We start from the raw sequence: 16,355 nt of genomic DNA, 5'->3' as shown, positions 1-16,355 counted from the left end.
GTGTGTGGTGGTGTCTTTGGTGTCTGCCGTGTGTGGGGTGTGTGTGTTGTGTGTGGTGGTGTCTGTGGTGTCTGCCGTGTGTGTGGTGTATCTGTGGTGTCTGCCGTGTGTGTGGTGTGTGGTGGTGGGGGTGGCGTGTGGTGTGCATATGAGCGTGGGAGGCTGTGTGAGGCCCTCAGGCAGCCTGGGCCCTCTGCCCTGTCTCCTGGGCCCAGCAGCAGTCGGCCTGGCAGCCCTGGCTGTTGGCTTCTCGGCTCCTCCTGCCCCGGGGCCCTTGCCCTTGCCACCCTCCCCCACGCCGCCTCCGGGGCCTGGGCTCAGAGACACCCTCGGTGGCCAGCCGGGGCGTGGAGGAGGCCCGGACGCAGTCTGGTCATCCCGCCTGGTGGACCCGCCGGATTGTGCTCTGCACAGCATTTCCCGTCCCGCGGGCCCGCCTCGCAGGGTGGGTGGCGCTCCTCGGCTCAAGTGGAATGGGCGCTAAGGGTGCTGGGGACATTGGGGACGAACATTCCCAGACCGAGAGCCACAGGAGGAACCCGGAAGGGGCTGGGTGACCCTCGGAAGCGCGCCGATCCCGCGTGGTTGCAGGGCCAAGATTTCCAAAACCAAACTCAAAACCTCCTCCTGAGTAACGCCGCAAACCGCATTGCTCACCCCGCAGGCTCCTCTCGTTAACCCTGCAGCATTAATCCGCAATGAACGGGGCCTGGGGCCAGGCACGGCCAGGTGGGCGGACGCTTTGAACCACGGAGCGCTGCTGAGCTACTTTTCCCGGGAGAAGGGCCCTTCAGCCGCGGCCCAGGAGCTCAGTGTCCCTCTGCCTGAAGAACCCATAGCGGCCTCTCCCGAGGGCGTCGTCTTGCAGGGAATGGCTGGTCCTTCTGAGGACACGGCCCACCGCCTCTCTCTGCTCTAGACCCTCAAGTTTCAGCAGCTCCCAGGGGCTGAAGTACAAAGTGTGACCCGTGGAGACGTGGGATGCACACTGGAAGAACTGCGCGGTTTTGCTGATTTATAGCGAGAGAAGAGGGGAGGAATCTGTGTGGAAAGGACCCTAAGGGGCTGGGTCCAGTGAGGAAGGAACCGAAAGCCACACGAAGACGAAGAGAGACGTGGGCTCACTCAGCAGAGATCTTGATTCTGGGAGAGAGTGCGAGCAGTTCAGGGGCTCCACCAGTGTGCTTGGTTGGTGGACTGAAACCCGGACCCAAATATGGCCACTCTGAATGAACTGAAAAGGCCAGAACTTCCTAGGCACGCTGCAGAGGAAGGTCCCCAAAGGCACAGAGAGATTGGAATGTTAGTGTTGGGCCTGCTCACCCCCCTCGGAGGGCCCAGAGGATGGATGTTCACCACACTTTAGAGAAATAAATTCATGACGGGTGCCCCAGCATCCTTGAAGAGGTCTAAAGAGGCTCTTTTCTGGAGGCCGGAACTCTCAGCGGGAACTGCTGCCATTGATCTGGGGTTCCTGAATTCACTGGGATCCAGGGGGATCCCAGGGTGACAAAGGCCAACAGGTGGCATTTAATCCCCAAAGAGAAATTGGTCATGATTAACACAATGGTAGCAGAGCCAAAGTGGTGACCAAAATATTGGACGTGCAGAGATCTTAGCCACTGGGCAAGGAAACTTGACCCCCTGAGAGCAACGGAACATGGAGGAGTGGGAGAAGATAAACAGTAGTTATGACCATGTGACCCGCTGCAGAAAAGAGAGCTGTGATAATTTCGTCATTATTTTTACACAAATAGATTTGCATAACGTAGGCAAGGGAGGCGTATTCTGCCACCTTTTAGGTTCTTCTGGCTGGTCTCAGAATTAAGTTAACATGAGACAGATTAACAGGGGAAAATCAAGCAAAGTTTAATAAAATGTATGCATGGGAGAAACCCAAGAAAACTGAGTGACTCGCCAACATGGCCCGCGCCACCACATTCAATACCATCGTTGCTAAAGACAAAGGAGGGTGTTGGGAGTAGTGGTTTGGGACTTCAAAGGGGAGGAAGGCAATTCACCTGGAGGTGGAAAAGAAACGCTCGTTAACAAGTGTTTGCTCTGCCTTGGGAAGACAATGGGAGCTGAAGAGGGCTTTGACCACACGGGCCTTGCTAGCTTCCTCCCTGTCTATCACATCCAGTTGATACGACACTACAGTTATCCACCGTGATGACTGCTACCTGGGACTGGCCGTCCATCTTAAATACCTTCAGGCAGTCAGGGGGAAGGTCAAAGTTTTTCCTGAGTCTTTTGACTTTAAAAATAATCACACCAGGGGCTGGCCCCGTGGCCGAGTGGTTAAGTTCGCGCGCTCCGCTGCTGGCGGCCCAGTGTTTCGTTGGTTCAAATCCTGGGCGCGGACATGGCACTGCTCACCAAACCACGCTGAGGCAGCGTCCCACATGCCACAACTGGAAGGACCCACAACGAAGAATATACAACTATGTACCAGGGGGCTTTGGGGAGAGAAAGGAAAAAAATAAAATAAAAAAAAATAATAATAATAATCACACCAAAGAGACATATTTTGGAATGGCAAAATCTGATCTCCCAGAGTGATGTGGATCAAGGCTGCCCCAGGGAGAGAAGTCGCAGGGGTCCTGGCCTACGTGCTGCTCTATGTGACCCGATTCAGTCTAAAGTTATACGACCACACAATAACCAGACCCCCCTGCACTGGTTCCATTTAACGACTTTTTACGTCGTTCCTTTGTCTCATAGAAATAAGTCACGTACCCATGCCTTATAAATTGAGGCCTAACCCTCAGCATATTGCCACTCTTCACTGCCCATGGGTCCTGTCCCCATGCCTGCAGCCCTTCACTGCCCATTGGTCCTGTCCCCATGCTATTCTCTGAACAAAAGAGCACTAGTACCAGACCTTGAGAGTCCAAGAAATCTTTCTTTCGACTCCTCGCCTCACCGAGCCCACATCAAGAGCACACGTTAACCAATTTTTTCTCTTCTCTCCTCTTGTTCCCACACCATCTGCCATAAGACGTGTTTACAGTGGCTAACATTCTCAGTTTTTAAGTTGCAGGTGTGGGGGCCTGGAATTGGCCACCCCAAGATATGTCTCTTTGGCATGAGGATCATTTTGAGCTGGTTACTTTTGAAAACTGCAGATGGGAATGAGACTCTGAAAAGTGGAATTTACTTACCCTTTGGTAAGAGACATTTACATTTGTAAGGGAAATCTCCATCTGTAAAGGTGTCTCCCTCTGTGAACCAGGAAGAAGGGGGGATGACCTTATCTCTAGAAAGTCTTGATAAATCAATGCGGAAGGCAAGGACTTAAATCTTCATAATAATCTTACTCTTGGTTACCGTACTTGTCTGGTAACCTCCTGTAACTGACTGCCCCCACCCCAACATCCTCCTTTGTCTTTAGCTGAAGATGATATTTAAGGTGCTGGCTTCAGCCATTTTGGCTAGTTGCTCAGATTGCCTGAGGCTGTCCCATGTACACGTGTTATAAAGCTTTGTTCGATTTTCTCCTGTTACTCTGCATCATGTGAATGTAATTCGTTCACCGGCCAGAAGAACCCACAGCCGGTAAAGGAGATGTCTTCCTCCCCTACACAGGATACCTAAAGGGCGTACGACTCAGTTGGAAGAGGAATGAACATCAACCAGAGATGGATAAGGGGCGTCATGCCATCTTTTGGGGAGAGGGTAGCATGTGTTTGGTCGTGTGCTGTTGGTTGACTTACGTTAGGCAGATTCTGCTGTTGGCTTTCCTTGGAAGCTCAGTTCAATGGCCTGTGGCAGATTTGTCTTGGGCCCAGGTACGTCGCACGAGGCTGAACCCAGAGTGCCAGAACCCCTTTTGCTGCATAGTTCCGAGCTGGTGTGGAACACAGGAGACATTTCACCAGAAACTTGAGAAGTGAAGCTGGGGCAGCCACTTCTTTTAATGCCTGGAAGGCTGATGCAGCGACTGAGTGCTCCAGAGAGAGACAGACTAGGGAGGCGGGACATCCAAGGACAACACGTGACCCTGGACTGCACTCTTTCACTGGGAAGAACTGAAATGGGGAGTTCCAGTTGTACACGACGAGTAAGTTCCAGAGACCTGCTGAACAGCACGGTGCCCAGAGCCACACTCTGCACCGTACCCTGCAAGCCCAGGAGAAGGGCCAGATTTCAGCTTATGCACTGTCACTGCCAACAAAAGCCAACAGAGCTGAGGAAACCTGTGGAGGCAATGGATATGTTTATGACCTTGATTGTGGTGATGTTTCACGGGTAAATGCATGTGTTCAAACTCTCCAAATTGTATACAATAAACATGTGCAGTTTAGTGGATATCAATTACATAGCAATAAAGCTGTTTTTTTAAAGAACACCATTGGGACACCTTATGAAACCTGAATAGGGGCTGAGCATCACATGGTCAGGATGCATGGTGTTGATCTAAGGACTATGACAGTGGCGTGGCATTGTACGTGTTGTGTGTGTTGTGGTTGTGCAGGGAACAGACACTAAGCTGTTTGGGGGTTCTGGGGTGCTAGTTTTGCAAATTACTCTCTGGTTCAGAGGAAAATAACTTCTACTATCATTGCAACTCTGAATTTGTTTTTTTAAGATTTTTTTTTTTCCTTTTGCTCCCCAAAGCCCCCCAGTACATAGTTGTATTTTCTTCGTTGTGGGTCCTTCTAGTTGTGGCATGTGGGACGCTGCCTCAGCGTGGTTTGATGAGCAGTGCCATGTCCACACCCAGGATTCGAACCAACGAAACACGGGGCCGTCTGTAGTGGAGCGCGCAAACTTAACCACTCGGCCACGGGGCCAGCCCCCCCTTTTTTTTTTTTAAGAGTTTTTTTTTATTCTGAATTATTTTTAAATGAAAATCCTCTCTAGCGTTTGACAATGTGTCTGGAGTATAGTGGTGGCCTTGGTGAAGCAGGGCAGGCACCGCTGGGTTTGATTCGGGGTGTAGGTTGATGGAAGTAGGGAGACTGTTAAGGGGTGGGTACTTGGGAGGCCCCCCGACCCAGAGGGACCTCTGTGAGTAGATCAGGCAGGGGGTGGGCAGGGGGCTGGGGGCTGCCCCCCAGGCCACCGCTGCTGAACGTCCCTATCCCCCAAGCCACCTGGAGGTCAGCTCCCAGGGCTCAGGACAGGGGTGGAGCAGGTGTGCTCCGTCCTGGGGATGTCGTGAAGACCCCGCAGCTGACACTGCAGATGAGACAGCCCCATGCTGCCCAAGGGAGCTTTCCAGGCGTGCCTCCTGCGTGCATTCCGGGGGGGTTCTCTCATGCACAGAGGTGATCTCAGTTGTCCGCCTCCACCGCCTGCACCGAGTCCCTCTTAAGAATGAACTTCCAATGGCTATGGGGGACTCTGACTCTGAGTGAGGACAGGGCACAGGGGCCCACCTGCCTGTTGGGGCCACACCTGGAGGGCCTGGTGCAGGTGTCACATGCCCTGACCCGACTCCCAGACTTCCAAGGAGGCACTGGTCCTGCAAGACCTGTTACACAGAATGGGAGGCACTTGGGACGCACCCTCAGACTCCTTCCCAGGATAGAATTACCATGAGAATCCACAGGCATTGTAAGTGGCACAAAGAAGGAGCACGTATTAAGTTCTTTACCTGCCTCTCCCCAGAAGAGTCCACAGATTTGGAAATCTGAGAGAGAGGAGGATGCCTCAGGGAGGTCACATCTGTGGGCAGAGGGCAGAGACCTAGGCTTGCATGGCCAGGACTTAGTGGCCTACACACTGGGGCCATCAAGGGGTTGAAGTTGGTGGGAGCAGGGGACCAACTTCAAGCAAGGCGCAGTGTGCCTTGGCCATCAGCCCGGGCCCCTGGGCCCAGGGCTTGCACGGGCCAGCTCCAGGCCATCTGTCCCCAGCCAGCCAAGAGGTGGCACGTCCCTCAATCCAGGATTTATTTTTAATTTCTTTTCAAACCCAGGATGGAGACTCTGCCCAGAGCCTGTGGAGTGTGGGGGAAAGGGGAGGCCCCTCCAGGGGAGTCAGCTCGTGCCAACAGGAAGCAATAGCTTCCTATTGCACTGATGCCACATCCTGGCTCGGGGGCCCCGCCTCTTGTCCTTTGGTGACCCATACACATTCCTGCTCCAGCCAGGTCTATAAAACCTCCAGGTCCTCCTCTCCCGCTGGACAGAGGCTTGGAGACAGCATGATGCAGCTGAATTTCCATGGGCTGAGGGCCCTGGTGACAGGGGCAGGGAAAGGTGAGTGTGAGCAGAGCATGGGGGCGGGGGCCTGAGGTGGAGAGCAAGCTGGCCAGACCCGAAGCCTCACAGGTCCACACTGAGGTCTGTGAGTCCCTTGTGTCTGTCCTAACCGGCCCCATCAGCAACTGTCCCCCACCCACGGCCCTAGGACCTGGGTCTGGGCAGCTTCCCACCACCCAGCAGGCCCCGTTGGGACAGGACACTAGCCCCTCCCTGCTCAGTGCAAGATCTCCCCCCAGACCACCATGGAGGGCAGCCCGCAGCCTCAGGCTGGGCAGATGGGGGTCCCAGCCAAGGCCTCTTCCCTGGGCCCGGTGGGAAGGAGCCACCCTCTGGGGCCTCCCTTGACTGGATGCTGGCTGGCAGGCCTCTGATCAGGCGCTCATTTAATCCCAGGCGACCACCCCCTGGCCAGCACCCTCCCACTGCTCTTTCCTGAGCAGCAAAGCTGCAGCCCCCACCCCCAGCCCTGATGCAGATGCTTGGGGCCATGTGCCTCCCGCTGTACCCCTGTAGGGATCGGGCGGGACACTGTGAAGGTCCTGCATGCCTTGGGAGCCAGAGTGGTGGCTGTGAGCCGCACCAACGCCGACCTGGTCAGCCTCTCCAAGGAGGTGAGGCGCCAAGCCCCGCCATGGCCCCGGCCGGCCCCCCACACCCCTGGGGATCCTCAAGAGCCTGCTGCGACCTCCCACCCCAGCATCACTGCCCAATGCCTCCTCACAGTGCCCTGGGGTAGAACCGGTGTGTGTGGACCTGGGTGACTGGGAGGCCACGGAGCGGGCGCTGGGCAGCGTGGGCCCTGTGGACCTGCTGGTGAACAACGCTGCCGTGGCCCTGACATATCCATTCCTGGAGACCACCAAGGAGGTCTTTGACAGGTGGGGAGTGGAAGAGCAGGTGGGCTGGGGAGGGGGCTGCTGAGGATGTGGGGCAGATGTGGCCCACGTCCAGCTGACTGTCCGCTCTCCCCCCAGGTCCTTCAATGTGAACCTGTGCTCTGTGTTCCAGGTCTCCCAGGTGAGCCAGCAGGGGGAGGGTGTGGCCCAGGGCTGACACGGCCCAGTGCTGACACAGCCCGGGTGGGGGTGCACTGGGGTCAGGCTGCCCCCTCTCCCACTCTGCTTCCAGATCGTGGCCCGGGGCATGATCGACCGTGGGGTACCTGGCTCCATCGTTAATGTCTCCAGCATGGTGGCCCATGTCACCTTTCCCAACCTAGCTGCCTACAGTGAGTCCCTCGGCCCAGACTGTACACCCCATTCCACGCCAGAGCCTCTGGGCTCTGGGGCTGGGCCTCTGGGCAAAGAAGCCTAAATCTCTAGGGGTCCACAGTGCTGCTCTCCCCTCATAGGCTGCACCAAGGGCGGAATGACCATGCTGACCAAAGCCATGGCCATGGAGCTGGGGCCACACAAAGTAGGCATGGGAGCATTGGGGGGTGTGGGGGCTGGGGACTGTGGGGCTTGGTCCTGGAGGTCAAGGTTGCGGGCTGGGGGAATGAAAATGGGGGCAGGGGGGTGAGACAGTCCTGCGGCCCACCCAAGGCTCTGGGCAGTGGGGTCAGGGGTTGACCCCTCACAGTGAGCAAGCTCAGCTGGACGGGGCGGGGACTGAAGCCTGTGGGGACAGGACTAGTCCACTGCCCTTGGCCCCAGATTCGGGTGAACTCCGTGAACCCCACGGTGGTGCTGACGGCCATGGGCAAGCACGTCACGGCAGACCCCGAGGTCCTCGGCAAGCTGAAGGAGCGTCACCCACTGCAGAAGTTTGCAGGTCGATGGGCCACAGGGGGTGTGGGGGGTGGCAGGTGTGCCCAGGGCAGCTGGGCTGAGTCCCACTGACGCCGCCCACCGTCTGCTGCAGAGGTGGAGGACGCGGTCAACAGCATCCTCTTCCTGCTCAGTGACCGCAGCGCCTCCACCAGCGGCTCGGGCATCCTCGTGGACGGCGGGTACCTGGCCTCCTAGAGCGCCTTGCACGCAGAGGCCAGCAGGACCCCGCTTGCAGCGCCAAGGCCCCATGCCTGGACCACAGCTCCACCCACATGCCCCACCCCACGGGCTCGCAGCTCTCCCGCTCCACCTCCACGCTCCCCACCATCGCCCTGCCGCCTCTGCCCGTCCCACAGCCATGCAGACCAGCAGCTGCCACACTCATCCGCATCCACCCCCTCCCTGCCAGAGACCCCGCCCTTGTCATCCCCACTCACCACGTCCTCCGGTGTGTTCCGGTTCATTTGCCGAAATAAACGGAGGTCATTGTGGGAACCAGCACATGCCAGGGTTCTGGAGGGGCAAGCCACGAGGGTTCGGTCCGGGATTGGCGGGGTGCACATTTTACCTTCCATGAAGCAATGAGGGGGCCAAGCCTGAAGCCAATCGGATTCCACCGCTGACCCCACCTTTTGGCTAAAGGGCCAGCATTCCTTCTCAAGGAGGAGATTCCTCATGTCCATGCCCCAACCTGTAATACCCAAGCAGCCCCAGGAAGAGGGCAGAGGACTGAGGGCAGCAGGCGGCCTGCAGCCACCTTCCCTCCCCTGACACTCTGGCCCAGCCCTTCAGCCCAGCATCCTGGCTCATCGGTCGATTGCTGCCCATTGGAGAGAGCAGAGGATCTGCGGAGCTGCGGGGAGATGCCCCGTACCCTCCCTAGGCCATCCCTAGGGAAGATGAAACCCAGCGCTCAGCCCGGGCTGACGGGAAGGGGCTGTACCCTTCTAGTTTATCCAACCCTAGGGAACCCAGCCCCACCTCTGGGCACACCGCCCCCCGCGACACCATCCAGGAGACAGCAGCCCAAGCTGGGGAGGCATCCACAGCTGCTGCTCTAAATACTGTCCTTGGCCTGAATCCGGGGACAACAGCCTTGCAGCTGGAGTGGCCAGAGGGTCTCGCCAGCCCTGCCGGGTTCCAGCTGTGCTTGCCTGGGTCAGGTCCCCACGTGGTATGTGCCATCTTGGAGGCCAGGGTGTGGGTGTTATGAGGGCTGAGGTGGCTGGTCAGTCAGCTGGACTAGCTCAGTGTCCGACCCTGGGCAGGCGGGCAGGGGCTGAGGGGTTGGGTTGGGGCCCTCCGGGCAGTGGTACTGCTAGACAGGAGAGCACAGGGCGTGGAGTGGGGTGGGGAATGCCGAGAGCACTTCCTGCCAGCCCGCAGGGCCTCTCAGAGCAATGTTTTGGCCGAGGCTGGCTCGGGGCACGCCTGCCGCCCACTGATGACCACAGGACAAGTGAAAGGATTTGGATACATTCTCGGGGCAAGGGAAAGCCACCGAAGGGACCTAAACAGATGTGCCTTTCAGGAGGGACAGGCTGGAGGCTGTCCCTTGCTTGGCCTCTGGCAGGCAGGGTCCAAGGTCAGGAGCAGAAGGCAGGGTTTGCTGGGCGGCCAGGGGTTGTGAGCTGCACCTCGGGGCCACCAGGGGAGGACTCATTTGGCCATCCTTCAGGGGCTTCTCAAACCTATGCCTCCTGCTGCCTCTGCTCACATCGAGCCTGTCACAGCCCCCTATCTGGGCCCAAAGCTCCAGTGATCCCAAGGCCCTGCAATCACTCATTCCTTCCTCTTGGCCACAGAAGGTCCTTGGGACAGTGGTCCTAGACTTTCCCAGCATGACCCACAGAAGAAAACAGCTTTTCCGGGGTGCCTGTGTGCACGCGGGCACAAGTACATCTGTGACTGACCCTGAAGCCTCAGGAAGCAGAGCTCGCTCTTGCTGGCCGCCATGTGCCTCGATGACCCCAATCCTATCCCTTCCTGTCCTCTCCAAGTTCTTACAAGTGCTGGTGGCCTCCTGCGGGCTGGCAGGGCTGACTTTGGGCTCAACTCCTTGGAGGCTAAAGGGGCCCTTTGTCGCCACGGCCTCTCCTTCAGGCTTCTATGGCCGATCAAACTCTTCCCTCTGGGCACTACAGGTGAGCAGGCAGGAGCCACCCCAGGGCTGGGGCAGGGGCACCTGCCATCCTTTCTGCCAAACTCTTCTCAGAAACAAAAACAGAAATGTTAGCATTGCGTTCTCCGCTTCACGTGTAGCTACACTTTCTTTCTGGTATTAACTACCATGTTAGTACGTAATCCTCTTCTTGGCAGGGAAGAAATGCCGGCTAAGAGCCGCTAGACCCAGTTCACGCCGGGTTGCTGGGTCGCCAGCGGGCAGTTTGAGACACCCGGCTCCCAGGCCCAGCGCGGACCCCGCCTGCCCCGCCCCAGCCGCGCCCACTGCTTTCGGCCAATCGCCCCTGCAGGCGGGGCCTCTCTGTGGGTGTCCCCGCCCCCCGCCAGGACTCCGCCCCGCGACTGGCCCCGCCCCGCGCCCTCCCGGCGACCTCGTGCAATCCCGGGCTCGCAGTTGGGCGGTCGCGGCGCGCAGGGCCTAACCGCAACGCCATGGAGCTGGGGCTCGCGGGCCGCCGGGCGCTCGTGACCGGAGCGGGCAAAGGTGGGCCGGGGGCCGGGGGCGGTGGCCGGGGCGGCCGGGGAGGGGCGCCAGCACTGAGCTGCGCTCCCCGCAGGCATCGGGCGCAGCACGGTCCAGGCGCTGCACGCGGCGGGTGTGCAGGTGGTGGCCGTGAGCCGGACCCGGGCCGACCTGGACAGCCTGGTCCGCGAGGTAGGCGCCGCCCTGCCCCAGCGCAGCGGGCGACGGGCGGGAGCGGGCCCTGCACGCGCGGGAGGCAGGCGCTGGGGAGACCAAGGACCCTCAACACCCCCTCCCAGGGCGCGGGGCCTCCGTGGGTGCCCGAGTGGCCGAGACAACTGTGACGCCCCCTGGGCTTGGAGAGAGGCAGAAGCGCCTGGCTGCTTTGCAGGCCCTGGGCAGAGGCGCTAGGACCCAGGGAGGAGGTGGACTGGCTGGAGGCGGGGCCAGGCTCTTGTTCCCGAAGCCCTGAGCTGCCCAGTGGCCCAGAGGCTGCGGTAACTGCCCCCCCCCCCCCGCCACTTAGCAGCCGCGAGAAGGTGGAAGGCTCCTCTGGGACCCCTAACCCCTCCCCGGATCGAGCCTAAAGGTCACCCAGATCCAGGCCCCCTCCCTGGCGTGGCAGTGGCCCAGCTGTGCCCTTCTTGGGCATGGAGCCTCTGGTAGCTGGACCCCCACCACTCAACACACACAGTGCCCCGGGATAGACCCCGTGTGCGTGGACCTGGGTGACTGGGAGGCCACTGAGCGGGCGCTGGGCAGAGTGGGCCCTGTGGACCTGCTGGTGAACAACGCCGCCGTGGCACTGCTTCAGCCCTTCCTGGAAGTCACCAAGGAGGCGATTGACACGTGAGCTGGCGGGTGAAGGAACCTGGGGGGGAAGTGCTGTCCCCTGCAGCAGCAGCCCCAGTCCCTGACCCCGGTCTGTCCATCTGCCTCCAGGTCGTTCGACATAAACCTGCGGGCTGTCATCCAGGTGTCTCAGGTGAGCTGTCCTCAGGACAGGATGGGAACTGATGGGTGATGCTAGTTCTGCTTCATGCTCTCTTTGCAATTCCAGATCGTGGCCCAGGGCTTAATAGCTCGGGGAGCCCAGGGGTCCATCGTGAATGTCTCCAGCCAGGCCTCCCAGCGCGCGCTGACTAACCACAGCGTCTACTGTGCGTGAGCCCAAGCTGTACCCTGGCCTCCGCCCCCCCGTCGCCCAGCCTGCAGCCAGCCCAGGCTCCAGGCATGCCATCTCTCCTCACAGGCTCCACCAAGGGTGCTATGGACATGCTGACCAAGGTGATGGCTCTGGAGCTTGGGCCACACAAGGTGAGCCCCGCTGAGGTGCCTCCCACCACCCAGCTCACCTTGCCCAGGGCACCCCAGCCCACCTTTCTGACCCTCTGCGTGTCCCGGTGCAGATCCGGGTGAATGCAGTGAACCCTACAGTGGTGATGACACCCATGGGCCGGGCCAACTGGAGTGACCCCCAGAAGGCAAAGCCCATGCTGGACCGCATTCCACTTGGGAGGTTTGCTGGTGAGTTGGGTGGGAGCCCAGCTGGGAGTTGCAGCTGTAGCCCTTATGCCTGCCCGGGTGAGGGGCGGTAGGGAAGGGTGAAAGGCAGCCCCCTTCATCTACACCCACACCCTGACCCCCACCCTGTCCAAAGAGGTGGAGAATGTGGTGGACACCATCCTCTTCCTGCTGAGTGACCGGAGCAGCATGACCACGGGCTGCACCTTGCCAGTTGATGGGGGTTTCCTAGCCACCTGATCCTCCTCCACCCACACCCAGCCCTGCCCCCACCATCCCTCCAATAAATGTGATTCCTCTGCCCAGCTACACACTGATTTCTAGGTTGCTGGCAGGTGGATGGAAAATATAGAGCTCAAGGCTGGCTGTAGTCCCAGGTAGGAGGACACCCATTCAACTTCCACCCCAGACCAGGTGGCAGCCTGGCTCCTATGCCTCAGATTTTCAGACCTCGCCAAGCCATCGGCAGGGGTTGGGAGGCGGGACCTTCCAGAAAGCCAGGTCCGAAGGAGCGTGGGGAATTTGACCAAGGACGACCTTTGGCCCTGTCCAGAGGCCTCTGGGGTGGAAGCAGTGGAGTTTTTAACACCAGCTCTGTGCCTGAAATTCTGACATGAATGTTGGTTGATATTCTTTGAAGTTAATGAGAAAGAGAAAAGTGAAATAGGGAGATCTGAGTTGGCATTTCAGTATTGTCAATGACCTGAGTGACTTCTCTGCTGAGTCAGATGATAGTTTTCAAATGCTGGAAGAACATTTCTTCAACTTTTTGAGTTGTTCATCATGGACTGAGTACAGACACAACACATTGAAGTTTAATCTGCATTTTTCCTTCAATTTAAGTCTAGACAATTAAGTCAAGCCCCAGCTGTAGAATTTGCCAATTTCCAGGGTGTATATACTCCCACCTTTATATGGTATCCCTACCACAGATAGGTAAATAAGGTAGGGGTAAATAACCCCAAAAGCATAGATGATAGTAATATGTACAAAAATAATTAGGAAGTGATATATTTTATTTGCTAATTGTTTTTAATACAACTAATTGTTAAGTTTATATAATTATTAATAATGGCTGTTTAACAACCAGCTAGCAAAATTCCTTAAGACTTAACCGTCGGCTCTGCCGATCCAATGTGAGCCAGCTCTGCACACCACAGGGAGGGAGCCGAGTGTGGCTTTCAGGTCACGTGTCTGCCTGGAGTGGTGCCCTGCGACCTCCACTGAAGTCCTGGTGCCCCCACTTCTGCCTTCGGCTGGGCTGTGTGTCTCCACAGCACTCTTGTCCTGACCTCCACACCTTTAGCCACCCTGGTCCCTCTGCCTAGATGCCCTTTCTCCTGACGACTTCTCTTCTTGAGTACTCAGCTCAGGGTCCCCCAGCCCGGCCCCGGGCTCCATAGTGCTCCATGGGACCTGATGGAGACTGTCCCCAACCACACCTGGGGGGCTGCATGAGCAGAGGTCACCTGATTCCCCTGTGTGTGCCCCTCCCAGAGACCCAAAGGCAGCACAAGGGGCTTCATCCAGAAGAGCTAAACGCACTTGCTCCCCCTTTCCTCTGGGTCAGCTCCTTTGGAGCCTGAAATAGCTCAGCAAGGTCTTCTCTCCTCTTGCCCAGGGTGTGGGGTCAAGCTCATCCCCTCCACCCCATGCCGCCCCATACCTGTGGCTGGGGGGTGATGGTAGATGGGCAGACAGAGGCGGGGCAGGTAGCAAGACAGCCAGATGTTGGAGAATGTTTATTGTATAAAATAAGAAGGGGCCGCCCCATCCCGGGGCCCATGGACAGAACCAACCCCCAACCTCCCCCAGAGGGAAGCCCGTCCTGGGGCTGCCCTGGACCTGCCCCTGCAGCCTGAGGGAGACCCTGCTCCCTCCCGGCCTCCCGTGGGGGCCAGGGGAGGCTGGAGCGGCCCCCAGAAAGGGGAGGCAGAGCCCACGGACCCCATCGCCCCAGCCCCGCCCCCGGGAGTGGCAGTCCCGTCCCCATGCTCCTCCCTCCCCATCACTTCCCCACAGCAGACTTAGGGACACCAAACATCTCAACACAACAGCAGACACGGGTGGGGGCGGGGCTGCTCCTCTAGAAGCCAGCTCTAGAAGACTGTGCACTTCTTCCCCGGCTTCTTCACGGGGGGCGGGCAGAGCACAGCGCGGATGGCCTCGTCAAACACTGTCTTCAGGCCCCGCTGAGTCAGGGCTGAGCACTCCAGGTACTTGACGGAGCCTGGGGCAGTGAGGGAGGGGGCAGTGAGGAGGGAGCAGCGAGGGTGGGGGGACACTGAGGGTGGAGGTCAGCAAGGGGGAGGACAGAGAGAGAGAGGGGGCAGTGAGGTAGGGAGTGGGACCCGGGATCAGCAAAGGCGGGGGCCAGCAGGGGGCAGCGTTGTGCCCCCAAGAGCACACCTCCCTGCTCCCCCACGCCCACTCACCGATCTCCCGGGCCATGGCCAGGCCCTGTGGGTAGGTGATGGGCGCCAGCTTCTTGTCCCGCAGCCGCTCAATGGTGTCCTTGTCGTCACGCAGATCCAGCTTGGTGCCCACCAGGAGGATGGGCGTGTGGGGGCAGTGGTGCCGCACCTCTGGGTACCACTGTGGCAGTGGACAGAGGCTCTGACCTCTACCCCTTGGGGACTTCTTCCCCAGCCTGGCCCAAAGCAGGCCATGGCTCCTGAGGGCCCCTTCTTCACAGCCCCTAGACCCACACTTAGCCCTTCCTGCTTCACGGAGTGGCCACTGGATTTGGTAGGGAAATGACCAAGGACAAAAATACCCAGCCAGGAAGCAAGCTTCAAGACCTATCAGGGTCTCGCAGTCAGGGCCCCTCCTTTCTCTGAGAGCCTTGCTCACCCCCCTGACTCCACCCCTGCCTCTCACCCTCCCCAGGGCCACCTTCAGAGCCTACACCTAGCAGATCAAGCATGTCCTCTGCTTCTAAAGGACAATTTGCTTGTCTAAGATCTTCACACAAGAGACCCCTGCCCTGTCAGGGCAAGGCCTCTGGGAAACCCCTCCCCAAAGTCAGACTCCCTCCAGCCCTGCCCTACCTTGGCTCGAACATTTTCAAAGGAGGCCGGGCTCACCAGGGAGAAGCAGATCAGAAAGACGTCCTGAGGAGAAAGGTGGGGGCGCCCAGAGGAGAGGGGTCAAGGAGGCTCCAAATGACCCCTGTCACTGACATCAGGACCTCAGGGCCCACCCGAGCCACCCAGCTCCTGGGGCTGGCCCTGTGGTCACCTACAGTCTGGGGATAAGAGAGTGGCCGCAGCCGGTCGTAGTCCTCTTGCCCAGCAGTGTCCCACAGCCCTAGGTTGACCGGCTTCCCATCCACCATCACATTCGCAGAGTAGTTGTCGAAACTGCAGGAATAGAGCGGGGAAGGTCAGCCCACATCTCGGGTTCTCAGGCTGCACAAAACTGAAATTCTGCAGGCAGCTTGGCCCCACCCCAGAAGCTCTGGTGACCAGGGCCACCTGGGCCTGACCTCAAAGCCCACGGGAGCCCCATGCACAAGCACCCAGGCCTCTGATGTGCCAGCTCTGGGCCCACCCACAGGGTGCTCACTCACACAGTGGGGATGTACTCTCCCGGGAAGGCGTTGGTCGTGTAGCTGATCAGCAAGCAGGTCTTCCCCACGGCGCTGTGGACAGAGGGTGACCCCATGTTGTCCCAGGCCCTGTGCCTCAGCCCTCTGCCCAGCTCCCTCCCACGGAGCCACAGGCCCAGTTAGGGTGCCTGGGGTGGAGACAGGGGTCCCAGCCCGGCACAACCACAACGACCTAGCGCTAGAGAAGGCGGACCATGGCAGGCGGGTCTCCTCCGTCCGCAGAGCGGTTTGTGCGGGCTGGGGCGAGAGCCCCAGGCAGGGCAGCAGAGTTCCGGGCAACCGGGAAGGGTGACAGCGGCGGACAGGAGCCGCTGGGGGTCCAGTCCAGGTGAGAGGCCTGGCCCCACCCACTGGGAGGCCAGGCGGCCAGGCAGCATCAGGTGGGCCTGGGCTGCAGGCCTGCGCCCCGCCGCCCGCCGCCCGCCGCCGCTTCCCGCCCCTGCTCGGTCCCGAGGCGCGCGCGGACCGGGCGGAGGGCGGCAAGGGCGCCCCGCCCGAACCGGGCCGCGCCCCGGAGCCACGCGCCCGGCCGGAACAGGGTCCCCGGCGCCGCGTCCCCCGCCGGGCCCGCGGCCTCCGCGCCGCGC

At 59.4% G+C, this 16,355-nt stretch overlaps 3 protein-coding genes across 6 annotated transcripts; 2 read left to right on the top strand and 1 right to left on the bottom strand.

Annotated features, from left to right (window-relative positions):
* The first annotated feature begins 6,079 nt into the window (after positions 1-6,079).
* On the top strand, positions 6,080-8,951 carry LOC124247808 (carbonyl reductase [NADPH] 2). 4 transcript variants are annotated; one of them, XM_046677519.1, is made up of 8 exons: positions 6,080-6,209; positions 6,729-6,826; positions 6,939-7,028; positions 7,224-7,232; positions 7,344-7,443; positions 7,567-7,631; positions 7,871-7,988; positions 8,119-8,951. In XM_046677519.1, the coding sequence occupies exons 1-8, from the start codon at positions 6,155-6,157 to the stop codon at positions 8,562-8,564; spliced, it is 981 nt and encodes a 326-aa protein (XP_046533475.1). In that variant the 5' UTR covers positions 6,080-6,154; the 3' UTR covers positions 8,565-8,951. The 4 variants fall into 4 exon arrangements, with proteins under 4 accessions (XP_046533475.1, XP_046533476.1, XP_046533473.1 ...); XM_046677517.1 differs by having other exon boundaries at positions 6,082-6,209; positions 6,939-7,093; positions 7,190-7,232; positions 8,119-8,858; XM_046677521.1 differs by having other exon boundaries at positions 6,088-6,209; positions 6,939-7,093; positions 7,190-7,232; positions 8,079-8,314.
* Positions 8,952-10,468: 1,517 nt separating this feature from the next.
* On the top strand, positions 10,469-12,465 carry DCXR (dicarbonyl and L-xylulose reductase). The gene is made up of 8 exons (XM_046677522.1): positions 10,469-10,655; positions 10,729-10,826; positions 11,329-11,483; positions 11,577-11,619; positions 11,695-11,794; positions 11,887-11,951; positions 12,044-12,161; positions 12,295-12,465. The coding sequence occupies exons 1-8, from the start codon at positions 10,604-10,606 to the stop codon at positions 12,396-12,398; spliced, it is 735 nt and encodes a 244-aa protein (XP_046533478.1). The 5' UTR covers positions 10,469-10,603; the 3' UTR covers positions 12,399-12,465.
* A 1,420-nt stretch (positions 12,466-13,885) lies between these two features.
* RAC3 (Rac family small GTPase 3) lies at positions 13,886-16,088 on the bottom strand. Its single transcript, XM_046677146.1, has 5 exons — positions 15,730-16,088; positions 15,403-15,520; positions 15,209-15,271; positions 14,594-14,753; positions 13,886-14,388 (listed from the first exon to the last, which is right to left on the bottom strand). Exons 1-5 carry the CDS (start codon positions 15,822-15,824, stop codon positions 14,258-14,260), a joined length of 567 nt encoding a protein of 188 aa, XP_046533102.1. The 5' UTR covers positions 15,825-16,088; the 3' UTR covers positions 13,886-14,257.
* Between the last annotated feature and the right edge of the window lie 267 nt (positions 16,089-16,355).

Source organism: Equus quagga, chromosome 11, assembly GCF_021613505.1.
Source record: "Equus quagga isolate Etosha38 chromosome 11, UCLA_HA_Equagga_1.0, whole genome shotgun sequence".
NCBI lineage: Eukaryota > Metazoa > Chordata > Mammalia > Perissodactyla > Equidae > Equus > Equus quagga.
The sequence above is the reverse complement of the archived record's forward strand: the minus strand, read 5'-3'. Positions and strand labels throughout refer to the sequence as shown.